This window comes from Tupaia chinensis, unplaced genomic scaffold, assembly GCF_000334495.1.
Source record: "Tupaia chinensis unplaced genomic scaffold, TupChi_1.0 Scaffold139484_1, whole genome shotgun sequence".
NCBI classification, from domain to species: Eukaryota; Metazoa; Chordata; class Mammalia; order Scandentia; family Tupaiidae; genus Tupaia; species Tupaia belangeri.
In genome coordinates, this window is record NW_006199369.1 from 227978 (window position 1) to 241912 (window position 13935).

General features: G+C 47.2%; 1 protein-coding gene across 1 annotated transcript in view; it reads right to left on the reverse strand.

Moving 5' to 3' along the window:
* LOC114004657 (polycystic kidney disease protein 1-like 1) overlaps window positions 1–13935 on the reverse strand; it is a 44017-nt gene that overhangs the window by 29227 nt on the left and 855 nt on the right. Inside the window, exons 2-3 of the mRNA XM_027765711.1 lie at window positions 10410–10488; window positions 1950–2035 (exon numbers count right to left, since the gene is read on the reverse strand). Of these exons, the coding sequence (XP_027621512.1) occupies window positions 1950–2035; window positions 10410–10488 (165 nt within the window). The remainder of the gene's footprint in view (window positions 1–1949; window positions 2036–10409; window positions 10489–13935) is intronic.

Below are 13935 nucleotides of genomic sequence, written 5' to 3' on the forward strand. Positions count from 1 at the left end.
TGTGCTCGCCAGAAAGACAGAGAGAGACAGAGAGACAGAAAGCGAGAAATCACCCTCCAGGGGGGATGGCCACGCCGCAATCCCTTCTCCTCCATTCCCTTCTTGGGATCTTGGGCACACATGCACGCACATGCACCCGACATGAGCTTAAGCCACTGGTCCAGGACTCGGACCACGGTCGACTACATGGGAGTTCAGCGACATAGCCATTATGCTAACTGCTGGTCTCAAGCATTCCCCCAAACCTCTGGGACAATACTAAGTCCAATTTAAATATTTCGAGTCAACTATGTACTATCAAGAGCCCCGTGTATTTATATCTCATAATAATAAAAACTACAAATAATCTAAGACCATGTTCCTAGGAGGGTCTTTATAAAGATGTTATAATGGCCAGCCATGTAGCCTGGTGGTTAAGGAAGTCAGATCCCGCAAGGCCAACCATGGTTTGAATCCTGGCCCCAGTGGCTTAAAAAATACACTGGGTAGATATAAATGCAATGAACAAAATCCTGACAAGATGGAAGTGTCAGAACGGGGTTGTGGAGTGACCATGACCCACTGGCGGCTGCTTTCTCCCTCTTTCTCTGGCAAGTGTGCACACTGAACAATCGAAAGAAATACATATGTTATGAGTGTAATTGAAGCTGGATTGTCACGTCGGATATGAAATAAATTTATGTGAACATGACACACCCACGAGGAAGGCATGGTTAGACAACGTCTGAACATTGCCCTTTTTCCTAGTACACAAAGCACGTCTTTTGCATGGCAATGTCCTCTCCTCCATTTTTAAAAGAATTATTTTTAAAATTAGATTTATTATTATTATTACTATTATTATTATTATTATTTGGCCAGAGAGACACAGAGAGAGAGAGAGAGAGAGAGGAAGAATGAGAGAGGAAGCCATCAAATTCAGGACTCAAACTGTAGTCAGCCATGTGGGAGTCCAGAGCCCTAACTACCACACCACTTGCTGCCCCCCCCTTCATCTTTAAGAAATAGAAAAAGGACAGTCTGACCTTCTTGCACCTGTCGTTTTTCAAGTGCCTTTAAGTTAGTCAATATACCAACGTGATATTTTTAAAAATTTATTTACTTCTTCAGAGAGACAGAGCAACTCCCAACAGGGCCTTCCTGTTGTGATACACCCCAGCCTTGGCCAGCCAGGATCATGGGCACCCAAGTGCTGAGTGCTCTGGGAGATTCTGGAAAGTGACTCTAGGACCTTTCTCATATGGCTCCAGTTGCATTACCACAGTGCTACCACCCGGTTCCAAGGTGGGGGTGCGTTTGTGTGTGCATATGTGTTATCAACCATAGAGCATATGTGCACACATGAAAGAGAGAGAGATTGAGGGGAGGACCACACTCCACACGGCTTGGTCATATCCTGATCTCCTTCTGTTGTCTCCAACCTGCCAGAATCCTGCGTACATGAACATGCAACCAGAGTGTCCTCATGGTGACCAGACTGAGAACTTGAACCATAGTCAGTGTGTGGCTTCCAGCTCCAATTGGGTACACTGCCAACTGAGCCACAGAGGCTATGGCCCCGGGTGGTATATTTTAAACTCCTGTCCTGCCTCCTTGCTAGCTGGTTCTGCAAACAAAACTCTCTCACTTCAAGATGGGCTGTCACAGTGACTGGTAGTTATACACATCAGGCAGCAGACTCTCCTCTTTGTAACAACTGAAGTTCTGCTGCCCCTTTATTTTACCAGTAACCTGTGTGTTATAAACCCCAGAAGATGGGGGTAAGCCCCCAGGCTCTGGTTTTAGGTAGGACTCCAAAACCCAAGGCTGATATCCACCAGGAGGCGCTGCGGGCAAGCTGCTTGGCCTCTAGGTCTGTGTCAAACTAGAGATGGGGGCCTCATCAGTGGGGTGGGTCAGATGCCTCTGGCGGGGCTTTGATGAGTACTGCCCTCCCTCCAAGGCCTTACCCACTTGCACTTCTGTGTGGCTACAAAGATGAAGACCGCCTCTCTCCTCAGCACTCCTAGGGTTCTGGTGAGCAGCCTGGAGACACCTAAGGGGTTGATAATAAATGGAGAAAAATTAAGAGTCAGTACAGTCATCTGTCACAATCATCCTGTGCCCATTCCTCCATCCGGATCTGTATTCCTTTCTCTTTTTCTTTTTTTTTTTTTGAGAGTTTTTTGCTATAGGGCGCATGTGCTCACCAGACAGACAGAGAAAGACAGAGAGACAGAAAGCGAGAAATCACCCCCCAGGGGGGATGGCCACACTGCAATCCCTTCTCCTCCAGTCTCCTCTCGGGATCTTGGGCACGCACGCACACGTGCCTGGCGTGAGTTTAAGCCACCTGGTCCGAGACTCGAACTGCAGTGGACTACATGGGAGTCCAGCAACATAGCCATTGTGCTAACTGCTGGTCCCTTTTTTTTCTTTTTTTGGAGAGGTTTTTGCTATAGGGCATGAGTGCTCACCAGACAGACAGAGAGAGACAGAGAGACAGAAAGTGAGAAATCACCCCCCAGGGGGGGATGGCCACACTGCAATCCCTTCTCTTCCATTCTCCTCTTGGAATCTTGGGCACGCACACACACGCACGCGACTGGTGTGAGTTTAAGCCACCAGGTCTGGGACTCGAACTGCGGTCGACTATGTGGGATTCCAGCGTCATAGCCATTACGCTAGCTGCTGGTCCCATCTGGATCTGTACTTCTGTCTCAGATTAATTAAGCACATGTTCAAGTTGCTGCATGAATGAAGAGTGAGTTGCTTCTTTGGTTTGTACCTGGCTGTGAGGGCTGCCCATCCCTCTTCCTGACCTTCTGTCTGGGCTGCACGAAGAGCCGAGCCTGAGGTCAGATAGCTAAGGGCCTCCCGGGCTCCTGCTTCCCTCTTCCTGCCCCATCACTCAACTCTGGTGTCCACCTTCAGTGTGAGCAGCATCATGTCTTTCCAGCTCCATGTGGATCTGGAGTTCTGTACAAAGGACAGCATAGCACCCACGAGCACACGATGGACTACATGACAAACTCAGAACAGGATGTCCTCCTGTCTCATATGTACAACAAATCCTGGAGGTTAAGAGCAGTGACCTTTTTCCCCCCAAGTTCATTTACTTTATTCATGATAGAGCACATGCATGAGAGAGAGAAGCACTCTCAACAGGTCTCATCATGCTTGCACATACCTGGCTATCACACTGAATCCCCCTTCCCTGGCCCTCAAGCTCACCAGGGTCTTAGGCATGCACACACACCCTGGCATGTTTTCAGGCCAACTTGGAGCTCTGAACCCAAGTCAGCCATGTGGCTTCCAACACTACAGTTCAGTCTGCTACCAACCAACAGCGCCACCAGGCTGGGCTGCAATTATCTTTAAGATGGGATCTGGAAGGCCCAGGAAATGAAATAACTTGGCAAAACTCACACTGTCAACAGGATACAGAGTCAGTGTTTCAATCTGGCTCTGAATGCACCCAGAGTCGACATCAACTCTGAGGCACTTTCTCTCAGTGCGTCTCACAGGGCTCCTCCAGAGACTGGGGGTCTCTGCCTTGGCACAGTGAGGCACTCTCCTCCTCTGGGCATCCCCAAGCCCCGGCAGCTGACTGCTGCTCTCGTCCTCACCGCTAGTAGTCATCAGCTCATCCTGGGCCAGTGCCCACCAGGTGGGGCTCTTCAGGGCATGGGCTATCTGTGCCTACCACCAAGCCCACAAAGGAGAAAGGCCTGCATACAGAAAATGCAACTGCCCTGAGCTATGCAGTCCTTTGGGTTCTGGTCTCAACTCAGCCAGAAACTGATGGTACAATTTGGACTCCCAGCTATAGAATAAGGCTGGAGCAGGAGATGGAAACCAGCACAGATCTAGAGGCTGCAGAAAGGCAGGCCCTGCGTCTTTGCTTCTCGGGGAATTAGTCTTCAATTCTTTCTTTCCCCTTCCCCTTCCCCTTCTCCTATTTCATGGTGCTGCTGTCAAGACTGCCACTCCAGAAAGGGCCACCCCGAGCTGAGTGATTGCTAGGTGTCAAAGCAATCAGCTTTCTTCTTAGACTTGGTTCCACCTCTTCATGGCTTTATAGTATTTTTTTCCCTGTCCTGGATGGCAGATAAAATCTTAGGGGGTGAACATTTAATTTAAACAAGGCTTCCACAGAGGTAACTATGGGTAGTTACACCCAGTTTTCACAAGCCTGGTTCTTGATGCAGTAACCAAGAGGCCTCCGCAAGACAGCAGATGAGGATACTACGTAAAGAGGTGCTGGGGAAAATGAAGGGGGCTCTCTTTTGAAGATGAAGATGGTTGCTAGGTAGATGGCCTCCTTAAAACTACTGAATAAGTTAAAGGATTTTTCTAATTTTTCCTTAATTAGGCTTGTTTTCCAGGCCGGGATGATGAGAAGGTAAAACAGAGAAGGGCAGTTTTAGAATGGAGTGAATCATACTAAAATGATCTGAAGGGAGACAGACCTAACCTCTGTCCACTGTGTGGACCCCACAGCTCACAGTTGTGCGATGCCCACCTGCTCAGCCCCCATGCGGTTAGGTGACCCTGCACTGACCAAGCCCCCAGATCCTCCCAGACACCTCCACAGGAGCTCTTAAAAAGTGCTAGGCACGAAAAGTATCTACTATGGTTCCTTGCACACAGTCAGCCCTCAAAAAGTAACTTAGTAAGTTCCTGGGGTTGGGTCCCACATGGTCAACCACAGTTCAAATCCCAGCCCCACTGGCTTGAAAAACACAACAGACGTGTGTGTGTATGTGTGTGGGTGGGTATGCACACACACACATGCCCAGTATCCTAACAGGAGGGAAAAATGGAGGAGAAGGGATTGTGGCATGATACCCCATTGGGGAATGCTTTCTCCTTCCCTCCTTCTCCCCCTCCCTCCCTCTTTCTCTCTTTGGCATGTGCATAAGCCCTCTGGCATAAGGAAGAAAATATAAACACTTCCTGGGAAAAGATGACACAGCAGTAACACAGTTGGACCTGCACCACAGGGAAGGTCCCAGGTTCGCATCCCAAGGTCTCCCGGTAAGGACTGGACTTGCGCCCGTGTTCCTGGCTGTTGAGGCTTGGGGTGGATCGCAGCATGATGACCCTGTTGGGGGAAGTGCTATCTCTCTTTCTCTCTCTTTCTCATGGAAGAAATCAATAAACTTATTAAAAGAAACTTCCTGCCTCTGAAGGTGAGAATGAGATGTCACCCCCATTAAACACCACCTCAAGCACTGAACTCCTTCGTGGCCAAGTGCAGTTCAGTTCTGAACCTGGTGGCTTGCTTTCTTGATCTCTCTATCCCTCTGTCTCTCTCTGGTGAGCATATGCACCCTATAGCAAAATTTAAAATAATAATAATAATAATAATAAATAAAAATAAATAATTCTTTCTTTCTTTTCTTTTTTTTTTTGAGTGCACATGTATGCACTTAATACTCAGAGATACAATGGATGCCATCTCAGAGCAGGTTCCTGAGATTTCAAAATAAATCTTTTCAATGAACAGGGAAGGGGGATATGTGAAAGGATAATTTAAACACAAAGGTGTCAAGAGGTGCTGGCTGTGCTGGCTTTTGCCTCCTCTTTGTGACCATGTGTTGTTCAAGGCTCGAGCACTCTCTCACTCAGAGGCAATCATGGCTGAGGAATGAGTGGAGTCACCCGTTTGAGTGACATCACAGGTCTTTTTTTTTTAATTTAAAGAATTATTTTAATTTTATTTATTCATTCATTTATTTTAATTTGACCAGAGAGAGAGAAAGAGAGAGAGACAGCGAGAAAGCAAGCCACCAGATCTGGGACTTGAACCGTGGTGAGCCATGTGGGAGTGTCCAGTGCCTTAACCAGTAAGTACACCACCTGCTGGTCCCCCACCATAGATCTCTTAAAATCACCTCAGAGAAAGTTTCTTTTCTGCTTTTTTCTAAAAATTAAAAAAAAAATTTTTTAAGGGAGATTTTCACTATAGGGTACATGTGCATGCCAGAGAGACAGAGAGACAGAAAGTGAGAAATCACATCCACTAGGAAGGATGGCCACCTACGATCCCTTCTCCTCCATTCTCCTCTTGGGATTTTAAGCACACATGCATACACATCCAGTGTGAGTTTTAACACCGGGTCTGGGACTCAAACCGCCTCAAATACATGGGATATAACCATTATGCCACCTGCTGGTCTCAACCACAGAGAAAGTTTCTGAGCAGCATGGAAAATGAGGGCACATATGAGCTAACTAGAGGAGGGGCAGCAGGACTCTCATCCCAAACGGGGTGCGGCTCAAGTCCTAGCTGACCACATGGGGGCCTCAAGAACTGTCTCAGTGGCCTCCACAGGGCCCCAGTTCCCTGGGAGGACCTGATGCTCCTTTCTGTTACAGACGCAGGGCTTGCAGGTAGGGCAGGGCCTAGAGATGCAACTCCCTGCTCAGCACAGCAGGAGAAGCCACCAACAGCTGATCTACATCAACCAAATAAATACTGACAAGCTGGAAGCTGCTGAGACCTCCTATTGAAAACGATCAGGTAAGTAAGAAAAACAGTGTGGTCTTTACTGGGGTCCAGAGCTGGACTCTAACACTGGCTTCCAGGAGGACATGGCCTTGAATGGCTGCTGGAATGATGGCTTCCCTTTTGCTCATTTCACTGCCTGGGAGGGTTAGCTTTGGGTGTGGACTTGGCTGCACTAAGGAATATCTAGAAGGTTGGTCAGGCTATTCTGAGTGGGACTGTCAGATGTTTCCAGAGGAGATTTTCAATGATTGAGCCTGAGCAAGGGCAGTAGGGAAGACCCACCCTTGATGTGGGTGGCACAAGCCCATCAGCTGGGGCCTGAGCGCAACTGCAGAAGATCAGACAGACTTCTGCCACCTCTGATTGCGGAATGCAAGGCTTGCCCCAGACTCCAAGACTCACCAGAGGTCACCCAGGTTCTCAAGCCTTTAGCCTTAGGATGAGAGTTCAACCATTGGTTTCCCTGCCTCTGAAGCCTTCAGACTCGGACCTATCCATGCTCCCAGCATCCCTGGTGCCCCAGCTTACAGGTGGCTTGTTGTGGGACCCTTCAGCCTCCACACTCATGTGAGCTGATTCCCCTAACAAATCCCTTCAGATGTAACTACAGACATTTCCTGGCTCTCTGAAGAACCATGGCTAGTACATGGCCCCATCTAATTGCTTACATCAAACACTGGAAATTCTATGTATCAGGGATTCCAGACACCCACCATCACCACCTCCAAAGTAAGATTAGGTCCTGAAAGATCCTCAAAGAACACTGTGACGTTTGATGCACCTGCATTAGTTTTAGAGTCTACAGAATGAAAATATAAACAACTTGGGTTGTAAACAGATTGTGGTGGTCCTGCTGTGGAAGATGAAATTAGGAGAGGAAAGATGACACACACATACACAGACATACACCACATATACACACACACATACACACCACACATATGCACATACCACACTCACTCCATACATGCCAACACAACATACACACATATGTACACACACGCCAAACACTCCCCCCACATCCCACATATCATACACACTACATACACACCCCACACATACACCTTGCACATCACATACAATAACACATCCCACACATACACATCCCACACACTCACCACACACACAGAAACACACGCACACACTTTAGGCCTAGTTCCATGCTGCAGTAGGTATGGTAGAGCCGAAAAAAACCCTGTGATGTCTGCAGATGAGACCAGCCTCTGCGCATTAGGTACTCAGAAGACCCCCAAAGGCCTCAGCTTCAGAAACCATGTCTTGATGCTGAGTACAATGACTGACACCCCCATGAGCTGTGGAGGTGCACAGATGGGGCGAGGCGTGTCAGCAGCTCCCTCTCCTCAGCTGCTCTCGTCCCTCCCTCAACAAGGTACTTCCTTGCGGTTCCCCATTGAGAATAGTGAACGCCACATAATGCCAAATCCAGGGATTGGGAGCTGGCAGAAGCAAGGGAGTTTGGAACGAAGCAAAGGTGAGTATAAGAGGGCAGCAGGTGGCGTGGTGGTTAAGTTGCTGGACTGTGGTTTGAGTTCCAGACCTGGCAGCTTGCTTTCTCACTTTCCCTCTCTCTCTCTCTTTCTCTGGTGCCCTAGAGCAAATTAAAAAAAAATAATAATAATAAATAAAGTCAAATATATAATTTTTTAAAATGAGTGTAAAACTTAAGAAACAACTCTGTAGCCATAGTCAGGTCATGGCAGCAGCAGGTCCCAAGGCTCAGGGACCATTGTGGCCAACCCTGCTCATCACCCAACACTCCTTACCACTTGGCTTCTTTCTTTTTCTAAGTTTCTTTTTTATTTTTTCTTTCCATGAGAGTAGGAGAGAAACAGACACCCCTAATCATGTCTTCAGCCACAGCATTCACGCGCCTGGCTCCAAACTCCGCATCATAAAGCGTTGTATCACTGCCATTCCACTAAGCACCACTGCAGCATCCATATGTTTGACATGATGGCGACAACGCATAGGCAGACAGCAGGCCAAAAAAGGCAGGGTGTGGACAGCAATATCCCCTGGGGGGCACTGTTTCAATCAATCTCAGCTGAGGTCCTCAGGTTCTCTGGATGAAAAATCTGGGGGTGAGGAAGTGAAGGAACCTGCCAAAGTCCCCAGCTAGGACATGGGGTCACATCCAGATCCATGATCTGACTCCAAGCTCATGCCAGGTGGACGAGGTCTGCACCCACAGGCAACCTTTGTGCCAGGCAGTGACAACGAGGCTTCATGTGGGTTCTCCCCACATCCCAGAGGCAGGATACCTTGCTGGTCCTGGGCCTGGGGAAGGGACCATGTCACACCTCTAGCAGCCTGCTGTCAACAGAGCTTAGGTGTCATGTGGCCTCAGCACAACATACACATGCAGGGTGTGGAGGATGAGGCAGAAAGAAGATCCGTGGCCAAGGCCCTAGAAACTCCTACGGTGCTGCAGTTTCCCACACCAGGAACCAACAGAGAAGCCCACCTTCACCTGGCTCACTGCCAGCACCAGCAGTCTGCCAACGGGGCAGCTTTGGTTTGCAGGAAGAGCAAAGGGCACATCTCAGGGAGGATGACAGCCACTTGCAGGGCCTCTCCACGGCCTTCAGGAGTAAATCCAGTCCCAGTGCAGAGTCCCATCTCTGAGTGGACCCTGCCAGGCCAGCTGCTCCTGCTGCTACACTTTGAGGCAGGAGGGCCTCCTGGTGACCCATATGGTGCTATCTATCATGTTGGAGATAAGAGCCTTTGTGACAGGAGGTGGAAAGGGTGGGAAAGATTTAGAATTTACCTAAATTAATATAAAAGTGAGCATTTTGGGGGTTAATCTTTGCTGCATCACAGGCCAGACTTGGGTATTCTAGTCACACTATGAAGAGGGTGGAGTTGGGTTAAAACTCTCTCCTGGCTCCCTTGCCTAGAGGGGATGGCCATGCCGTGGTCCCTTCTCCATCTCCTAGGATTTTAGGTAGGCACACAAATGATTTTCAAGCTGTCAGGTCTGTCTGAAACTCGAACTATGCAGTCAGCCATGTGGGATCCTACACCTTAACCACCAAACCACCTGCTGGCCCATAATTTATTTTACTATTATTATTTTAAGATACAATGGCTGTGATGAGCTGGTTCCATGACCTGGTGGTTAAGGCAACTGGGTCCCACATGGCCAACCTGGCACATGTGTGTGCCCAAAATCCCTATGGAGGGAGAAAAGAAGGAGAAAGAATTGCAGAGTAATCATATCTTATGGCGGTGCTTTCTCCTCCCCCTTTCTCTGTCTCTCTCTGTGGAGCACATGTGCCTTCTAAACAAAAGGTTTTGTAAAAAGACATGTATGACAAGGGCTGGCAGGTGGTGTAGTGGTTGGGGCGCTGGACTCCCTCCCACATGGTCAACTGCAGTTAGAGTCCCAGACCTGGTGGCTAGCCTTCTCACTTTCCATCTCTTGCTTTCTGTCTCTTTCTGGTGAATTAAATATAATAACAATAATAGATAAAATTAAGTAAATAACTATTAAATACAAGAGAGGAAAAAGACATAAGACAATTGTACATATTTGTGGAGTATGATGTGACTTTTCAGTTCAAGAATACAATGTATATTAAGTCAGAATAATTAGTATATCCATAATCTCAACCATTTGTCATTATTTTATGTTGGGAACACCCCAAATCCTCTTTTTTAGTACTATCAGATATAATTCTGTTTATGAATAGTTCTTGAACCCTAGCAACTCCTTAAAGATCATTCAAATAAAAGTCACCAAATAAAATAATCCAAATAAAAGACACGAAATAAATCATCCACAATAAACTACACCAAAGAGAGTGTATTCTCTCTTTTGAAAGAAAAAAAAATGATGCATTCTTTAAAATCGAGCTTACCAACGCCCCCAAGAACCGCAATAGCTCACCTGTCCTGGTCATCCAAAATGTTGGGGGCTGGCCAGTCACGGCCATTGCAGTCAGAGGACCAGCTCCCTCGGACGCCCCCTGGAGAACAAGGAAATGCAAGAGCTTAACATTTCCAACTTCCTTAGGCAACCTCATGCCAAGACAAATGGAGAGAAAACAAACTCCAATAATACTGTGCTAATCAAGACAACGTTTACTGTCCTAACACTTTCAAACAAGTGTTTGCTTATGAAGTGAGCTTTCAGTAGGGGTCTCTGTGTGACAGGTGAAAGTAACGGTTACTCAAGAGAGGTGTGAGAGCACAGAAGCTGAGTCTGTTGATAAAAGCCCTAAGTGGCCCCGACTGCATAAGGGCATGGTACAACCTCCAGGGAGATCAGTAAAGAGACTGTCAGGGAACAGTCAAGGCGTGCTCTGCCTTCTTTCTGCAACCCCTGACCTCCCCCCGAGACTCTAGAAGTGAGCTGGTCCCTGCAATTCATTTGCAGACCGAGTCCTCTCCATTATAGAACATTCTCTCATTTCTATGCATAAACCTGAAGATCATTATGCTAAGTGAAATGTATCAGGCACAGAAAGACAAATACACATGATCTCACTCGTTTGTAGAATCTAAGATAGTTGGTCTCATAGAAGCAGAGAGAAGAATGGGCTCACCAGAATTTGAGGTGGGCAAGAGGGAGGCGGTCACTGGGTATGAAGTTTCAAAAGGAGGAGCAAGTCCTAGAGTTCTATTATTGCACAGGAAAGTGACTACAGTTACCAAGAATATACTGTAGATTTCAAAATAGCTTTAAGAAAGGATTTTGGACGTTCTCACCACAAAGAAATGGTGAGATGATGCATATGCTAATTACCCTGATTTAATCATTACATTGTATACATGTATGGAAACCTCACATTGTATCCCATAAAGGCTTATAATTATTACACATCAACTTAAAGCAGAAATTAAAAGAGGGGCCTGCAGATAGCGTGGTGGTTGGGGTGCTGGACTCCCATGTGGTTGACTGCGGTTCAGGTTGTGAACCTGGCAACTTGCTTTCTTACTTTCTCTCTCTCTCTCTCTGGTCAAATAAAAATAATAGTAATAATAAATAAAATTAAGTAATTTTTAAAAGTAAAAGTGAAAAGAAATAAAGTATTTCTGAGTTTCCTTAATTCTTTACACCAACATATGAAACAAAACTCAGTTTTAGTTTGTATTTTACCTGAAAAACTAGATAATTGTTTAAGAACTGTTTTCAAATTTGCATTTCAGTGCAAAAGAGAGTAGTACTAACAAGAAGATGTTTTTTAGGCAGAAGCTCCTTCCCAGATGGGAACTCAAAAGGATCCCTAGGTGGTAATGAAAACGCCTTGGCCTCTCACAAATTTGTCCGAATCCTTTGTTTTCCTGAACTTTGCTGCCGCTCCATAGATGGTGAGTGACTAGGTCCTGCAGCCATCAGATGTAGGGGGTCTGCTATTGATGTCCTTTCTGGGGCGCCAGCCCCTGCAGTCTCCTCATCCTGCCTGTCCATGCCCCTGGTTTTCTCCTCACTGTGCTTGCTGTTGAAGTCTAAGAGACTGGAGGAAAATATACACTTCCCAGTTTCATTAGTGAGATGCTTTTAAATGTGCTTGTACACAAGGAAACATACTGCAGTGTTTGTAAGATAACAAGCCTCCTGTCTAAAGTCCCTGCGTTTGCTCTGATACCTTCTTGGAAAATCTAACACCTCCCTTCAAAGCTAGTCTTGGGGGGTCCTGGGTAAGAGAGCCACTGGGTGGTGGTGGAGGGGGCTTGCAGCCACACCACAGTTGGAGCCTAGGCCTGCTCATTTGTTTCCTTCCTTCCTTGTGGAACAGGATGCACTGAGAACAGGGTCCTACAATAAAAGGCTGCGACTCAGAGATGCTAACCAAAGACGCGAGGAAAGAACCGAGGGAGGTGGTGGGCCGTCATGGCCAATGGTGGGACACAGATCATGGCGGCTACTGGAGCTACATGAATTAGCAATACAGTGAAATAAAATGAAGACTTAGCTCCTCAGGGCCAGAATGCAGTGCAACAGTAAAACACGACACTCTCAGCATGACCCATGTGGGAAGGAGCCGGAGACTTTCCTGAGCGTGTGTCTATGATCCAGGCTAGCTGAAGCTGGGGGTCACAGGGCCAAGACCCTATTGGGGATGCTCTCCTCTGTCTCTGCCTCTCTCACTCATGGAAGAAATACATACTTTCAAGAAATGGGTTTCTCCATCATTGGCCATATTCAAGGACTTAAGAGCCAAGATCCAGGATGAAGTCGTCACAGAGGGCCCTGTGGCTGGCACTGGGCTGGGCAGCCTTGGCCCTCTTTCCAGGCAATGCTGTTGCATCGTGTCCTCAGGGTGGCTGCCTCCAGCTGAGGGCTTGTGTACCTGGTTCATCTACCCCTTGGGCCTGACTCCCCACACCTGGTGGCTGCCACACATGTCATTGGAGCACAACACAGAGCCGACTCACCAGGTCCCTCTCCAGGACTGAGGGATATGCCCCGAAGGTGGGGCTTAGATGTGATCTACAGAGTTTTGCAAACTACATTTTTGAAGAGAGACAGAGAGGGAAAGTGAGAATGTACCCAACCCCATCGAGGATTATCATGCCCCAATCCCTTCTCCATTTCTCCCTCCTCTCAGGATTTTGTTAAAAAAAAAAAAAAAACACCCAGCGTGTTTTTCAAACCACTCGGTCTGGGATTCAAACTGCACAGTTAGCCAAGTGGGATCTGCATGCCTTAACCATGTCACAGGTTGGCCCTTAAAAACTACTTTAAGTACAAATGTTCTGAGTAAAATGACTAAAAGCCTTGTAAAGTGGCCCCTTTTAAGAAACTACTCTCTAAACTCATTTAGAAACTGCCAAGGACTCAGTTAGGACCTTGTCCATCCTTTGACTTTCATTAAGGGGATAAAAGAACAAAATAAGAAATTGTGTCTTTGCATGAACCCAACACAGGGACAGAAGCCCTGCTGGCAGGATCCTGGGGGGTCCTCTCTGAGCCAGTGGAAGAGCCTTCACCTCGCCTTGTCTTAAGTTTTGAACACAAGTCACCTCCTTAGAATGTTTTGAAACTAAATTCTGCACGTCAGAGCTAATATTCAGCTCCCGAAATTGATCCCTAGGTAATAGTTGACTTAATCAAGCCCTGCCTTACTTCACAAAAGGCTTCAGGTGCTGAAGAGACACATAGTTCAGAAGAAACAGTGGGTGCCCACAGGCAGACAACATCCTGAAGAATTTCACAGTCAAAGCGGAAGGCAAACACAGTTGTTCTCACAGGGTAAAGGTCAGCCACAGCACCGTTTCAACAACACCTGGTTTTTCCCAAGAGGTGAACCTGAGAACCTGAGCAGCTCTCCCACAGTCTTCACACGGTTGGGGTGGGGGGTGTGTGTGTGTGACTTCACAGTTTTGTGGAAAATGGAATTAAAGTCTGCATTTAACTTAACGTAAAACATGTTGAAATCCATGCAGCTTTTCCATACTATGCACTCTGC